Source organism: Pezoporus wallicus, unplaced genomic scaffold (genome assembly GCF_028554395.1).
Source record: "Pezoporus wallicus isolate ANWC-B61680 ecotype Strahan unplaced genomic scaffold, APGP_CSIRO_Pwel_v1 contig_6484, whole genome shotgun sequence".
NCBI lineage: Eukaryota > Metazoa > Chordata > Aves > Psittaciformes > Psittacidae > Pezoporus > Pezoporus wallicus.
Genome location: NW_026638903.1, coordinates 1671509 through 1686191, shown reverse-complemented (window position 1 = coordinate 1686191; position 14683 = coordinate 1671509). Strand labels below are relative to the sequence as shown.

The window sequence follows — 14683 nt, the reverse complement described above, 5'->3', positions numbered from 1 at the left end:
CACACTGTTTTTAATTAAAAATAATATTTCGTTAAGTTGCTCTGACATTGTGCCCATTTACTTCTTAATTATGATTGCAAATTCATTAAGACCCCGAGATTGTGTATTCTGTGGATATATAGGCAGATGTCTCTTGGTGCTGATTTTTAGAACATGCATATTTGCATATGTACTTGGGTAATTCTTGAGGCAATAAACTTGACACATTGGATTAGATTAACTTGCTTTTTGACCTTATGATTTCTGAATAACTGCAAAAATATTCCATATAACTGAAACCCACATCTACCGTATCTGAGCATTACAATATCACATTGTGACACGGAAAAATTGTGTCAGGTGCAGCTATCTCCTTGCTAGTAGGTTTTATGCAAACCTCAGTACTAGTTCAGCAGCAGAACAGGTTATGTACATGTACTAAAAGTGTCAGGTGAACATGCCTGTGCTTCTCTAGGCCACGTAAGTATTAATTATCATTTTTATTACAGTCCTTGTAACTCTTCAAATTTAATACCTACTGAATCACTGCAGCCTTAGCTTAAGAAAAGATCCCCAACCACTGCTTTAAAAATGTAGAAAAAATCCACAAGGTACATGAATATAGTTTAGGCTCCAGCCCCGTTAAATTACTTTAATCTTGACACCTGGTTACTATCTAGTAGGATCTTAATTTTTTGCCTGATAGCAAGCAAGCCATATCTGCTGTTTTAGAAAGGTGGTGAGAAGCAATGGGGGCTCTCTGAAGAAAGTTCCTCAAAGATGTGATTCTACTACAGTGAAGGTAAGTGATTCTCTATCCTCTTCTGAAGGTAAAAAAGAAAACCTGTCTTCCTACGTTACACAGTACCATCATCACAGAATACTATTGGCTGCAAAACACAACTAAATATACTATCACTTACACAAAACAAAATGATTTTAGATTAGGAACAGCCCTGCCCAAGTAACTATTACCTTCAGAAAGTCCTGGAGAGACTAGTGTGAGAGACTCTTTCTCAGGAGAGAGAGCAGCTTTCTGCTTTTCACCTTCGCTTTCTTCTTCTTTTCCCCAAGTGAGGCCATCAGTACCTTCAGAGCACGCACCTTGCCTCCTGCTGTCTCCTCCAAACAGCAATTCTGCATTTTGAGTTAAGGTTCCAGTTTCATCCTGTGGGGCTATTCACAGACACCTACCGCCTGTGACTGCTCCATATGGGCCAGTAACTGCCAAGATCCCTGAGGAGGTGCTTGGGCTGTGCTCAGAGGGCCTCTGACAGGGCAGGAGAGCTTCATTTGGCTGGAGATAATACAAGGGACACAACTGTTCATCCCTTTGAGGAGCTACTGGTTGGCCTCCTTTTTCAGGCAGGTTGCTTGGGTTAGGGAAAGGAAGAGTGGGGCAGCCAGAGTGTCAAGGGCAGAGTCTAACAATGAGGCTTAGGACACCCTGACTCTTCACAGGAAGAAGCGTGAAGCAGATCTGATCTTCAACTTTCTCCCCACAGCGTTCAAAAATAACACAGGCAGCATCTTTTCAGGTGTTCCCTCCCTCGGCCCTGCTTCTAGCCTTTGCTCTTCACTTTCCTGGCAGTATCACAGGAGAAACTGGACAGCTGAGGGGAAACCCTTTTTTCCCTGCGGGAATACACACATTTCCGCATTTTGCAGCCATAGTTGATGTCCTTGTACTAACCTGCTCTTTTCTTCTCAGTTCTGTTCCCCCACCCTAAACCGCAGCTTGAGGAGAAAGGGTTTTTTTCCCTTCATACCCCAGTTCCTCCCAGCTGTGTGTGCCATGTCCCAGGGAAGATCTGTCAGTCCAGCAACACCTTGATAACCTGAGGGATTATGACCTCATTCTCTACCAGCGCTGTTACAGAAACTGAAACAAAGATACAGCCAAGGGACAGAAACTGCTTTTATTAAAAACATTCTAAAAGGTTATTTATAAAATGCATTTCATCATCTGCATTGGAACATACTATTGGTTAGGCATCTTGGACTTCCGTAATTTCAACTTGCAAAAAAAGCTTTAGCTATATAAATTCGTTGCATACCTACCACCACAGGCAACCATACTCAGATTTTGAGGATTGTAGAAAGATTTCAGCCTTCAAATATCAGTTTCTTTAAAGAGAGAGGCTAAGCAGTACACTTGCATACCTGGAAACAGCAACTTACTAGAGTGGAGTCACCTTTAAAATTCAGTGTGCCAAAGTAGAGTATTAAACCCAAAAGCTACAAAATAAATAACTTGACTGCAGGGTTCAGGAAAGTTATTTAATAAATAAAGATGCATTGTGAGAGACCCAATGTACAGTAACTTCTCTATTAAAAATCCCCGACATTTGTACAGAAAACTGAATAAATACCCTTTTGTGAATTTAATTTTTTTAACAAGTAAACAACTTGCCCTTCCCTTCTGACTCCCAAATCAACACTGAAAGGGATTTAACTCCTCCAGACTGAAGGAGCGTGTGAAAGAAAAAATCCCCCACTTCATTTATTTGCACTGAGTGTAACAGTTTAAAAAGTTTCTCCCGCTCCTACCTCCCTTGTCCCAGAATTGCAGAAAGATTTTAATAATTTCACTGTGATGTGCTTCTGTTTTTACACAGGTCTGCTCATTTTACACACTGCATTCAAAAAAAATGAAGACTGAAGGCCTACTGTAACTCCAGTAGACTTTGGGATGAATTTACAGCAGAGCAAAAGGCCACAGGGATTCCAAAGACACTGGAATATGTGTTGAATCCAACACACACATTTGTATCTGCAAAACAAAGGCCCCAAATAGCAACTGCTTACAAGAACCATATTGTATTTTGCCATTCATCCAGGATTTCACTGAAGAGGCACTTCTTTCACTGAAAGAGTTTTAGATACTGGAGGTTCCATACAGACGTAGACAGGATCGCTTTGAAAGAGGTGCAAAGGAAAAAAAATCCTCAAATGAGAAAAAAAATAAAAAAATCACTGTGGTTTCGACTCAGGGAAATGAAAATGGATGTTAGCAGCGTTTTGGGAACCCTCTGTGAAGTGAAACAATGCTGATGGAATGGTTGTGTGCAACTGTGATTCAATTTAAGAGGTTTTTAATTAGATTACTTCAAAGACATGTTTAGATAATACCTATGCAAACAGGTATATTTGATTTATGGCAGTGAGATAAATAAGACCTGCTGCCAAGAGAATAACTAACCTATTTTAATATAGTTATATGTTAAACAATAAATCTAAGCCCCGCACTTTATCTTGGCAAGTTTAATACAAAAAAAATTATTCTGCAGACTACAAGATGTTTAGAACCACCTGTTTACTAGAGCTTTCCTGATGAAGTCTGGGTTCGTTTCTAAGCTGAATGATGTGTTTTCATTGTAGAAACTTCTACACAGATAGAATAATTCAACTGGCCATTAAGTATTGATTTAACCCTCCAAAGAAAACTGCCACCGTTTGTTTTTCAGATCATTATTTTCTTCTCATGCATCTGCTAGATAGCTGGTAGCAAACCATTTACCTAAAATGAAGTCCTAAAAAGCGCTACCTCAAATCCCAAGTTACACACCTTGCTTCCTTCCCAAAAGAACAGCTGCAGTCTCTGATCTATGTTCAGAGTAGAGTGGGATTCCAAAACAATTTAAACCAGAGATAAAAGCTATAAAGTGTGAAATAGTTGGGTGAATTGTCATTTACTAGGACTACAGGAACTAGACTTCATCAGACAATCCATCCCTTCTGCCCCACACCCGCTCCCCAAGGACCGTACAGCTTGGGGTACTCCAGGGGAAAGATCTCAAGCGCTTGTAGATGTGTAACAATGAAATTTGTGTTGGTCAAATTCAAGGGCAGATACTCAGCTGTGGCTTTAATATACATAAAATTACTGCAGTTTTCAAATCGGGCAGGGGGAGGTATATGTAGCTGGCAATACACCCTTGTTCTCTGGGGAGAACATCAGTGGTACAACAGTAGAACCAGTATGACAATCATCAAAACCAGATCTAAAGTAAGCCCTTGCTTACACTACAGTAGCAAGGGCACAGGTTTTAATACAGTTTGGCTGAAACATGAGATAATTTGCCATACAGCCTCAGCAATACCATTACGCTGTTATGAACAGCAGAAGAATCAAGTGAATGCCTAAGTTTCATTCAAGCTGCAACATGCCTTTTAGAAAGGTGCTTAAAAGCTCAAATGACTCAATTTAATAAATAAATTTAAGCTGAACACTGCTAGTGCTGTGTGCATTAACACTGCTTCACATTCTTTCAAAGTAAATATATTGGACCTGGGAATACCTACAGTACCATAACCACGCTATCTGTCACCTTGGCCACACTCCCTTTTTATTTTAAAACATACACCTCTACAGGACTTGCTAAGAAAATTTAGCAATAAAACATATGTGTGTCACCACTGGCATTTTCATTTCATCCAATATCCAATCTACAGACAGACAGAACACATTAGAACTTCAGAAACCAGTCGTACCTTTAAAAGAACATCTAGCTTTAACACAGTTTGGTGTCCAGGGACACCTAACTGCAACAGATAAAAACTGATACAATACGGCTAAGATAAGGCTCCATCACCAGTCAGATAAGTAGGCACCATCAGAGTACCCTTTTGGAGAGGTGGGATGCAATAAGGCAAGAGTTTCTTTTCAGTTAAAATTAGTCTTCCGTAAATGCTTATTAGGAATTTCTATAGCGCTGACTTGAAGAGGCCAGGACCCACCAACAATTCCTGCTTGGATAGCTACTCCCGTTACAACTGCTAGGTCAGGATCTACAGAGGTGTTAGGCTCCTTTCCAAAGAAATCCTGAATAACTTTGCGTATCTGAGGTATCCGGGTGGAGCCTCCCACTAACACAATTTCATCCACTTCTGCTTTCTGGAGGTGGCCGTCCTTCAACACTTGTTCAATGGGCACAAGAATCTTCTCGAAGAGGTCCTCATTTAATGTCTCAAACAGCTTCCTAGAGATTTCTGTTTCAAACACAACTTTCATAAAGTTGTTCTCTACTTTTGAGGTGTCTCCAGGATTTTTCAAGTCTCCTGTTTTTTGTGAAGGCTCGTCTTTCACCACATTGTTTGGTTTTACCTCACTATCTGGAAGTTCTTTTGTAGGCTTCCTTTCTGGCATGGTCAACAACACCCTTAGCGTAGCTGTCTCATGAACAGTTAGATTTAACTTAACTGCTTCCACAGCCTGTCTGAGGCGATGTATTTCTTCTTTTCTTGTTGGCAGGGAACCATACGTTTGATGGAGCTGATTGTATAAATACAGCATCAACCTCTGATTAAAATCCTGTCCTCCAAGTTTGTTGTTACCTGAAACATCAGAATAAAAGGCATCAGACACATCACTCTCAAAAGCTTCAGAAAGCAGTACACATCTTTTCATTTACTGGGAGATGGTGGTTGAGGGCCAGAACAATGACAGTAGGACCATAAGCATAGTGCAAGAGCAAACAGAGCTGTGAAAATAAATTTCATTAACTGTCCACTGAAAAACATGAGATAGGTAGTAATTTCCAGATTTTTATTTAGCAACAATTACAGAATCTATTCCCCTGAATGGTTTTCCCTTGGAACTGCTCTGCTACACTCTAACAGGAAAAAGCCATGGCTGTGAACTCAGAGGTATTTCTGAAGAAGAAACCATGTAATGACAAATTTCGAGCCAGAACCCTGTGATTGAAGTGCAATCTCTCACAGCAAATTGTTTTTCCAGCTAATTTCCCCCTCTGCCTGGAATGAGTTTTTCTCTTAGCACTTTCACAGTAGGGCTTTATCAGGATTATTGTCCTACCAGTTTCAAGTTATTCAACATCTTCATGCACGTGAAAAAACACATGCCACTGAAGTATATGTATATACCCCTGCCTAAAGCAGGAGAATATACATAACCAGTTCCTACTGAAAGGATACTCTTGCACCATGTTTCCAAAACCTTTTAAAACAATTGCTTTCCATTCAACAGAGCTAAAAAGAAATGACCTGCAGACTTTCACTCATGTTGAACAATATTCTCAAAGCTTTCACCATTTGGTTTTTTTTTTTTTTTTTTGACTGAAAACAGGAATTCACTTAGTGGGTCTCTGTCTAAATGAAGCTGCTGAATTATGTCGTGCTGTTCACTCCTACTGGACTGAGCAGTAGCTCATATCAAAACTGAAGGCAACACAAGCAGTTAGCACTGCAGTCACAAACCTAATTGTGCATGAAAGGCAGCCGAGAACACATTCAGAGAACACTTTGCAACAAGGCTGGTACATTTTAAAAGCCCCTATAACGTGACTTTAGGTGCACCTTTTATTTTGCCCCCGCTCCCTGAGGAAGTAAAGAGTTTTTCTCACCTGCCATGGCTCGTGTGAGGAACATCCCTCCCTGCTTGTTCAACAGAGACACATCCAAAGTTCCTCCACCCAAATCCACCACCAGAACGTTAAACACATCAGCATTGTGGAGTCCATAAGCCATAGCTGCAGCTGTGGGTTCATTGATGACTCGCAAAATTTTTAGCCCTGCAAAGAGCAAAGATACCAAGCAAGAATCAGGTATACATCTGTGAAAAGTGCAGTTCTCCCATCATAATGACATTTACCATAAGCTGGTTGGTTGATTTTTTTTAGCAAATTTACCTCAAGTAAAATGTCAGATCTAAAGGAAATAGTTTTCTAAGCAGTAATACTCAATGAACTCTTTTCCATACTCAAGCCTGAAGCATCAGGGTGAAGTCATGAACCATGATTTGCCAAAACACAGTTCTTCTATAGAAATCTTGCTAAGGAGACTGACATGTTCTATTTCTGTTTAAATTACTGTCAGCGGGTGCTCTGGACCAACTCCCTATTTGAAGATTGCCAAAAAGATTATTTTCCCTGAAGCAAAACTTACTTCTTCTAGCTACCTACATCTGCATTAGTTCGCTGCACCTGTTGGTACCCAGGAGTTCTTTGCTGCTCCTCGCAACTAGTAATGGTCTGCAAAAACCAAGTATCGCTTCTGAGCCCCTCCATCACTGATTTGCTGTGCCTATACCCTCCCCAAAGACTTTACTGTTGGAGAAACAGACCTTAAGATTTCCTAGAAAAATACTAGAATAAGGATGCACCACCTGCAATATTAGCTGCCTTAATGGTAGAATTCCGTTGCCTTTCATCAAACTCTGCTGGCACAGAGATGACTGCCTTCGAAACAGGCATGCCAATATAGTCTTCCGCCATTCTCTTCAATTTCAGCAGTAGCTGCGAGCCAATATACTCTGGAGTGATGTGAAAGGTTTCATTAGTTGTCAAAGAAAATTCAGCAGATCCATTGTTGTTGAAAATCTAGGAGGAAAAAGCAACACGACCCACATGTAAGTAGCCGCCTTCTTATGCTTTCCCACCCTACTCCCACCAAATGTTTCATTTGCATATAGTCTGTGTATTCTGGAAAAATATAAATGTGCTTTTCCACTTCCTGTGTCACTTCTATTCCTTGACTATGAGTACTATGCAAAATGTGACTTAAGGGATCCAAGTATACCCAAAGTAGTGATGCTCTCTGTGCCCATGTAAGACACATTAGAAAACAAAAAGTTAAAACCTAGCAACTGTGTGAAAGCTTCAACATTCCATTCAAAGATAAAAGTAACGCTTTTTAATCATTAGACTTTTCATTTTAGACTATGAGGGGAGCTAAGTTTCAGCAGCTTCACAGTAAGAATTTCAAGTTGAAATTTATCCTTTAAGAAAATGGGCTGGAAGGTTACCCAGACACAGATTTCACGGTAGAGGAACGGGTCCTCTGGAAAATCACTATCAGCTGTCATGCAGAAGTATACTGCTTCTACAACCGTTTCCTCCTCCCCTCTATGGATATCTTTTATGGTCTTCAGACATATAAGATTCAGCCAAGTGACTTGAGGTTAGACAAGCTAGTTACTTACTACATGTTTTAAGCATCCCATAGCTTACGGTTTGGAGAGAACTGAAGGAGAAGGCTACTCACCTTAAAGGGATACCTACTACTTTCACTTTTCAGTTCCTCTGAACTGAAGATTTTCCCAATGAATCTTTTTGCATCATATATGGTGTTCTGAGGGTTTGAGTCAGCCAGTTCTAGGCCATCGTATCCTACATAGACGCCTCTGTCTGTGAAAGAGACTATACTTGGAATGCTGTTGTGCCCATTTTCATCTGCAATAACCTTCACCAGCCCTGTTCCAGGAAGAAACACACCAACAGAGCAGTAAGTTGTGCCAAGATCAATCCCGATTACTTTTGGTGCAGGCATTGGTAAGTATTGCTGTGCTAGGTAGCCAGCTAACAGGAGAGCCAAAACAGCTGAACCTGAAACACAGTTTTAAAAAACAGGGTTAGAGTAGCTACTGCTGCAAACTTAAACTTACAAGCCAGTGAATATTAACACTTATTTAATACATAACAGTATTATGCATTACACTTCATGTGGCTTTATTTCATGCCCTTAAGCCTGTTCAGCTACTCAATTACTTTCCAGTTTCCTTAAAGGTCACCAGCAAATTCAGGTCTCTTAATCCAAAAAAAGAGGTTAGAAGAGTCAAATGTCTCAGCCATTAAATGCTACAGTGACTTTTAAAGCCCAAGAGGTACAGCAAAATCGACAATATCACCACCCTACAGTAATTCTTTTTCTCTGTTCAAGGTACTTCAGAAATAGGCTAATTAGTATTTGAAGAGGAACTGCCTATGAGTGACCCCTCCCTAAGGGACATCTAGTTAATGAGGCTGCACAAAATCACAGTGAAATGACAAACTCCCAACCCAAACATCTCCTCCAGCTTCAACAGAAGTCTAAACATAAGGAGATGCAAACCCATACCAACTCCTCCTGGTTCTGTCATAGCCCCCAGAGAGTACCTTCCCACATCTCTGAATCTTCTCTATGCCTTGAAATCAAGGGGTAGTTTAAGTGTGAAATACATTGCTTTTAAAATCTTAGTTTACATATATTCAACTGACAAAGCAAGAAACCGGAAAACCTAATAACGCCTCAGCAAAGGGGAAGGGGGGGGGGGGGGGGGAGAGAGGGGGAAACTCCAATAAACAAACAAAATCTCAAGAAGACCTCTAAACAGCTGAAGTTTCGAGCAGTGGATAAGCCCTGTTCCCCAGCAGGGTAGGGCGGGCAGAGCTGTACGCAGACCAGTGACAAAAGAAGAGTTTACATTCAGCCGCCAATTTCGCAAGACCTTTCTTCGCAATCCGGCGCTGAGCGCCTAGGCCCTCCCAACAGGGCGACACTCCGCGCCGGCCGCAGGGAACCCCCGCGGTGACAAGGAGGGCACGGCTCCGGCAGCCCCACCAAGCCTCGCGGTGGGAGTCAGCGGCCTCCGCAAAGGCCCCAGCCCCGGCCCCAGCCCCAGCCCCAGCCCCGGCCCCAGCCCCAGCCCCAGCCCCAGCCCCGGCCCCGGCCCCGATGACGGGACGTGCCTGAGCCCCGCCAAGCGGGCGCCACCACGGGTGCAGCAGGAGCCAGCAGCGTTCCGCCGCCGCCGCCGCTCACCTCACCCCCTGGCACCATCCCCTCAGCCGCCCAGGCGCGGACAGGCCCCCGGCCCTGCTCACCCAGCACCGCCATCTGCCCAGCCATCGCTGCCAGCCGGCCCCGCGAGCACCGCCTACCCCGACTGCTGACGGCTCCTTCCGGGGGGCGGGGCGGGGCGGGGCGGGGCGGGGCGGGGCAGGACCGCTGTACGCGCGTTCCACCCGTCCTACCCAAGCTGGAGTACTGTAGTGGAGCGGAAAACCACAACTCCCAGAGGGCAGAGCGGCACGGCCGTTTCCGGCTGACCAGCCAATGGGCTGAGAGAAAGGTCGTCAGGTAGTGAGAGGCTCTGGGTCATGCCTCCCGGAGCGACGGCTGCTGGGAGCGGTAGTTGTGTTGGCGGCCATGGCTGTGGAGGGCCCTCCGCGGTGCCCGGGGCGGTAAGGACCGGCAGCCGCTTCCCTCCCGCCACAGCTCCCCCATCCCCTGGGCACGGGCGGGCAGCACGCAGCGGTGCTGGCAGCAGGGACGCTTCCTTTCCCAGCCAGCAGGCAGGCTCCTGCCTGCGTGAGGCGTTAGAGACCGTAGATGTGGCACTGCCAAGTCAGCACACAGTAACGCTGTTAAGCATTTAAAAGCAATTATCGCGATTATTGATTATTCTTTATCATTATTGCTGGCACCCAGTAATAATGATAAAAACACTCGGAAACACTCAGCGTTTGAAAGCCTTCCGCCGAGGCGGCAGCTGCCCTCACAGCCCCGGCGCTGGCGTTCATGGGAGAGCCACCGCTGCCGCACAACACAGCGGGGGCTGCTGCCGGCCGGGCAGTCTGTAGGCGCGCCGGCTGCTGAGGGGAACGGCCTTTGCCCTGGACGAGGAAAGCCCCTGCTCAGGGACCTGACCTGCCGTTTGCTGCCAGCGCCGGTCGTGGCGCCAAGACCGAGACCTCCCGGCACCGGGGAAGGGGCTTTGATCCAACACGGCGTTAAGCTGGAGCGGAGGGTTTGTGTTTCATCTGCTCTGTGATGCTGTCTCCAGAGAGAGCGGCTGGGTCTCCTGCGCTGAGGCTGCACATTCCCTTTTAAACACACTTAATCTCCTCTCCCTGAAGTGCTCTAATGAGTTTTGCAATTTATCAGCGTTCTTTCAATGCTACGGTTCAACAGCGAGACAGCCACGGCAGCTCTTTATCAGTGGTGAGGGGAGAGTTCCTTCTTGCCCGCCTGACATTTAGACAAGGAGAACACAGATGAAACTAGACCCTTGAATACGTAGACTTCCTCCTCGACGAGCACACTTACCTAGCCCAGGAAATACAGCAGAAAGTACAGCGTGGGTTGCTTCTTGTCAGCTCTCCCTCTGCTAACCTCTGCTCTCATAAGGAGGAGCAGATTTTCAGGTTCTTGCAGATGAGGTTTCTGTTTCAGGCAGGAATTAATGGTGAGAATCTAATGTTTCCTTAATGCAATTTAAGATTTTTTTTTTTTTTTAAATAGACAATGGGCATAAATGAATAGCTGATAACAATAGCATAGTGGAAGAAAAGTTAGGCTAAGTTCCACTGCAGTTACCATCTCTAGCATGTTTGTTTCTCCTAAGTGATGGAAAGACACATAACCCAGAAGTAATTTCCAGGAGCTTGCTTCTTACAAGTTTCTTCTTTATGCCAAAAGCAGCACCACTTTAAGTTAATAATGAAAATGTGTGCATCCTCCATTTTATGGTTAAGATAGGTACAGTGATGTGGTTCATACTCAGCACAAGAAGGCAGAAACTCCCCAGTAAGCAAAGAGAAGGTTGAATCTTCTTAATGAGTCATGATCTGATTGTTTTCTAATGATGTTTCTAATTTCTTTTCCATACATATGACTTGGATACTTTAATCATGTTTCTTGAAGTGGGACCATTGTTATCATGATCATTCTTAAGTTATTTAAGTGGGGGAAAACTTGTAATCATTGTTTACACTATTTCCTCACTTGTATAACTCTAGAGCAGGCACTTTGTATTTTATACAACTGTCAGTGGATGGTAAGCATTAAAAAAAAAAAAGAGGTTTAGTGTAAACAGGGCATACAATTAAAGTGGATTTTGCTCATAATCTTGATATTTAATGGCAACCTGATACTTTAATATATAGGGACCGTGTGAAATATCGCACTAAGCAATGCAGATATGTAGGGATGCTTTTTTAAAAAAACACTGATACAAAAGCTCATTTCAGAGATTTCTTCCTTTTCTAAAGCATACGTCAGGCTCTGTTTTTTGTCCTTGAGGTTAAAAGACATTGTGATCTTTTGATAACGTACTTGCTGAAGGTCAGAATTCAAGTGTCTATATAGTTTCCATTCTGTTTCTTCATAACAGAGTTTAGCGTATCAGTCAAGGACTGCACACCTGAATCAGGCTCCCCAGAGGCCCCGCTGTTCCCTGCAAAGTCACACAGGCTGCCTGCCTGCCTGGAGTCAAATCAAGGAGGGAGCCTCGGCAGGCTTCTTGCTGTGCAGCGAACGTGTATCATGCCAGAAGCTTCTTTGGAAGCCACCACCCTCCCTGTAGCTGTTTTTGGCTTTTGTGCAGTTTGAAGGCTGGATCCATTGTACATACTCTGTAGTCCCTCAAAGGCAACACTGGATCTTCAGGACGCATGTTCAGATGAAGTCAGAAGTGCCTAATTTTTCCCCTACATCTGCTCTATGACCTATCAGGACCTGCTCATGGATACTCCTGGTCTCTGCACAGAGATGCCAGACTTCTTTTGCATCTGCAAAATCAGAAGAAGTAATCCTAGTGAGCTTGCTTTTGGTTTTTTTTGAACATTCTCAAAGTGTCTCCTCTGTCAGCTTCTTTTACTTACTCTTGCACACCTCTCCTCCAGGAGAGTGAGACCTGTTTCCATTTTCTTCTCTTATCTGAGGAACTGCTACAACCAGGAGTGGGTTGTTCAGGAACAGAAGGGAACATTCAGAGCTTCTGGAGAAAATGGCTTGATTTTGCACAGAATAATTAAATATTCATTGGTCAATAGAGGGAAGGGGTTATTTTGCTGGGACAGGAAAGCTATGGGTGGCCCCTACAGATTGCCTGATGGGGAATCCATCAGTGTGGTTAGAGGCAGACACTGGTCTTTTTTTCCTGAAATAACATGCTTTAGCTACTTCCCTGTGGCAGGGCATATACTTGAGCATCCTCCCCTGAGGGTCGGCAGTGCAAGTGCAGACCCATACTACACCTTTGAAAAAGCTTCACAGAATGTAGCTGAATGAGAGTAAGCAAGGTGCTGCAATGACATGGGCTACTAGGGCAGCTGCTTCTGGTATCTGCTGGTTTGGGTACCTAGGCTGTGCTGGCTGCATAGCGTCAACCAGCCCTTGGTGACCACCCACCTGGCCCTCAACACTCGCCTGCCACTAACTTGAGTGGGAAGTGGGCATGCAGCTAACTCCCTCTGAGGGTCTTGTCGAAGTGCTTGTTTACCCCTATTAGTGCATCTGTTCACTCTAGTAGAAAGCTGTTTGTAACATTTCAAAAGGTTTTTGTGGATTAATTTCCTTCGAGGGGCTGTTGTTTTCCTCTGGTGCTTTGATAGGTGGAGGTAAACATGGTTTTGTCTGTAAGTAGCTTGAGGGAGAGAGTTGTTCTTAAAATGTAAGAGCAGAGAGGCTGGTTTTAAAACAGTCTCCCATCAGATGTGAACTGGTGTCTGCAGGAAAAAAACCCTGCTACACTGGGGAGTAATGCTGAAAATGTAGACCTGTGATGTGCTAAATGCAGTTCAAGCATTCGGTGTGTGTGTAATCAAATACAGCTTGTTCTCATTTGTAGCATGCTTTGCATCAGCTGTATTCCCACATTTGGAGAAACGGGATTTGAGTTTGTAGAGCCATCTTTTCTGTCATCATGCAAAACAGGCTTCCTCTTTCCTAGGGTATACTCAGTGAGTGCTTTCTGCACTGTCTCAGTCGTTTTCATGCCAGTGTCCAAAACTGAAACACAGGGTGTAGGGATATGGCCAGAGCAAAGTGTGGTCCCAGCAACCCAGTATGAACACACAGTTTCCCTCTGTGAAGGAGGAAAGGGTAGAGGGAGTTGGATCCACTTCTTAGGGGGAGAATGTAGTCAATGTCTCTATGAGAAGGGAGGTGATTTATTTAGATGCAAAAATCTGAAACCTCATTTTCAGTTTTTTTTTTTTAACTTGGAGAAAAGCAGGTTCTTAGCCTTAGTGCAATCCCATCATCTAAATTAGGGAGAATGTCACTGATAGTTCCCTTCCCTAATTAAAACATTGATCTTCTCCTGTTGTATATGGTTGAGCAAGGGAAGGATGTCACCAGAGCCCAGTCTTCCTCTGACAGACAGTTCAATGTCAGGCAGCTGGGAGTATAACCTTCAATTTAGATGCAAAAGTTTCTATTTAAATTCCAGCACGTAGCTTAAGGATTCCTGGCTCCCGTTGAGTGGCCGACTGGCCGTCGCCAAGTAAGTGTGCGCTGAATTCCTCATCAGCCAGAAACCCATTCCCCAGCCCCAGGGGCAGCGGGAGCAGCTCGGTGTTGCTCCGAGGATTCATAGCCCCGAAGAGCTGAACCAGGAGGCGAAAGACCAAGTACAAGAAGCTTCCACCAGATGTCTCTGCCATGCAGCGTTGCTTCCGCTGCCCGCTTTCGGCGCTTGACAGCTACCTGCGAATACATATAAAGCATATTAACCTTTTGCAATCGTTATCCAAATTCTTGTAAAGGCATAAGTCATGGAAACGGTGTCTCATTTTTCATCACGGTTTATTTAATTGCCTTAACATACGCATTTCACTGAACCCTCATGAAATCATTTTGAGGTTAACAATGAAATTACTATTTCCCCTTTCATGAATACAGTTGCAGTGATAACATTATAATGTAACCCAGTAACTGTCCAGGAAAAACCATCTGGAAGAGAAATGAGATTTTCACTGATCTTGCTCCCACTTCTCTACTTGAATTTCAGTTGGTCTGCATGCTGACACATCTTGCTGTGGTGTGAAAAAGCAAAAAAACAAATAAAAGTGGAGACCTTCTATGGAAGAAACAAACTAGGTTTGGCACTTACTGGTCTGATAACAGAATTTATCTTCCTGCTTCACCGTAGTGCCATTTTGGGTAGGTGTTGCAAGGCAAAGGGTGAATGGCAGCTGTG

The 14683-nt window shown here is 43.9% G+C and overlaps 1 protein-coding gene across 1 annotated transcript; it reads right to left on the bottom strand.

Moving 5' to 3' along the window:
• Window positions 1-4388: 4388 nt before the first annotated feature.
• HSPA13 (heat shock protein family A (Hsp70) member 13) lies at window positions 4389-9656 on the bottom strand. Its single transcript, XM_057413040.1, has 5 exons — window positions 9582-9656; window positions 7984-8324; window positions 7106-7319; window positions 6345-6512; window positions 4389-5316 (listed from the first exon to the last, which is right to left on the bottom strand). The coding sequence occupies exons 1-5, from the start codon at window positions 9604-9606 to the stop codon at window positions 4646-4648; spliced, it is 1419 nt and encodes a 472-aa protein (XP_057269023.1). The 5' UTR covers window positions 9607-9656; the 3' UTR covers window positions 4389-4645.
• Between the last annotated feature and the right edge of the window lie 5027 nt (window positions 9657-14683).

Bases quoted from the DNA above. Each gene is read 5' to 3' on its own strand.
- HSPA13 (XM_057413040.1), bottom strand. From the start codon at position 9,606: ATGGCTGGGCAGATGGCGGTGCTGG. The intron at 6,513-7,105 runs GTGGTGCATCCT...TGCTCTTTGCAG, and splicing joins TAAGGCAGCTAATATTGCAG to GGCTAAAAATTTTGCGAGTC. The intron at 5,317-6,344 runs GTGAGAAAAACT...CTGATGTTTCAG, and splicing joins CCTCACACGAGCCATGGCAG to GTAACAACAAACTTGGAGGA.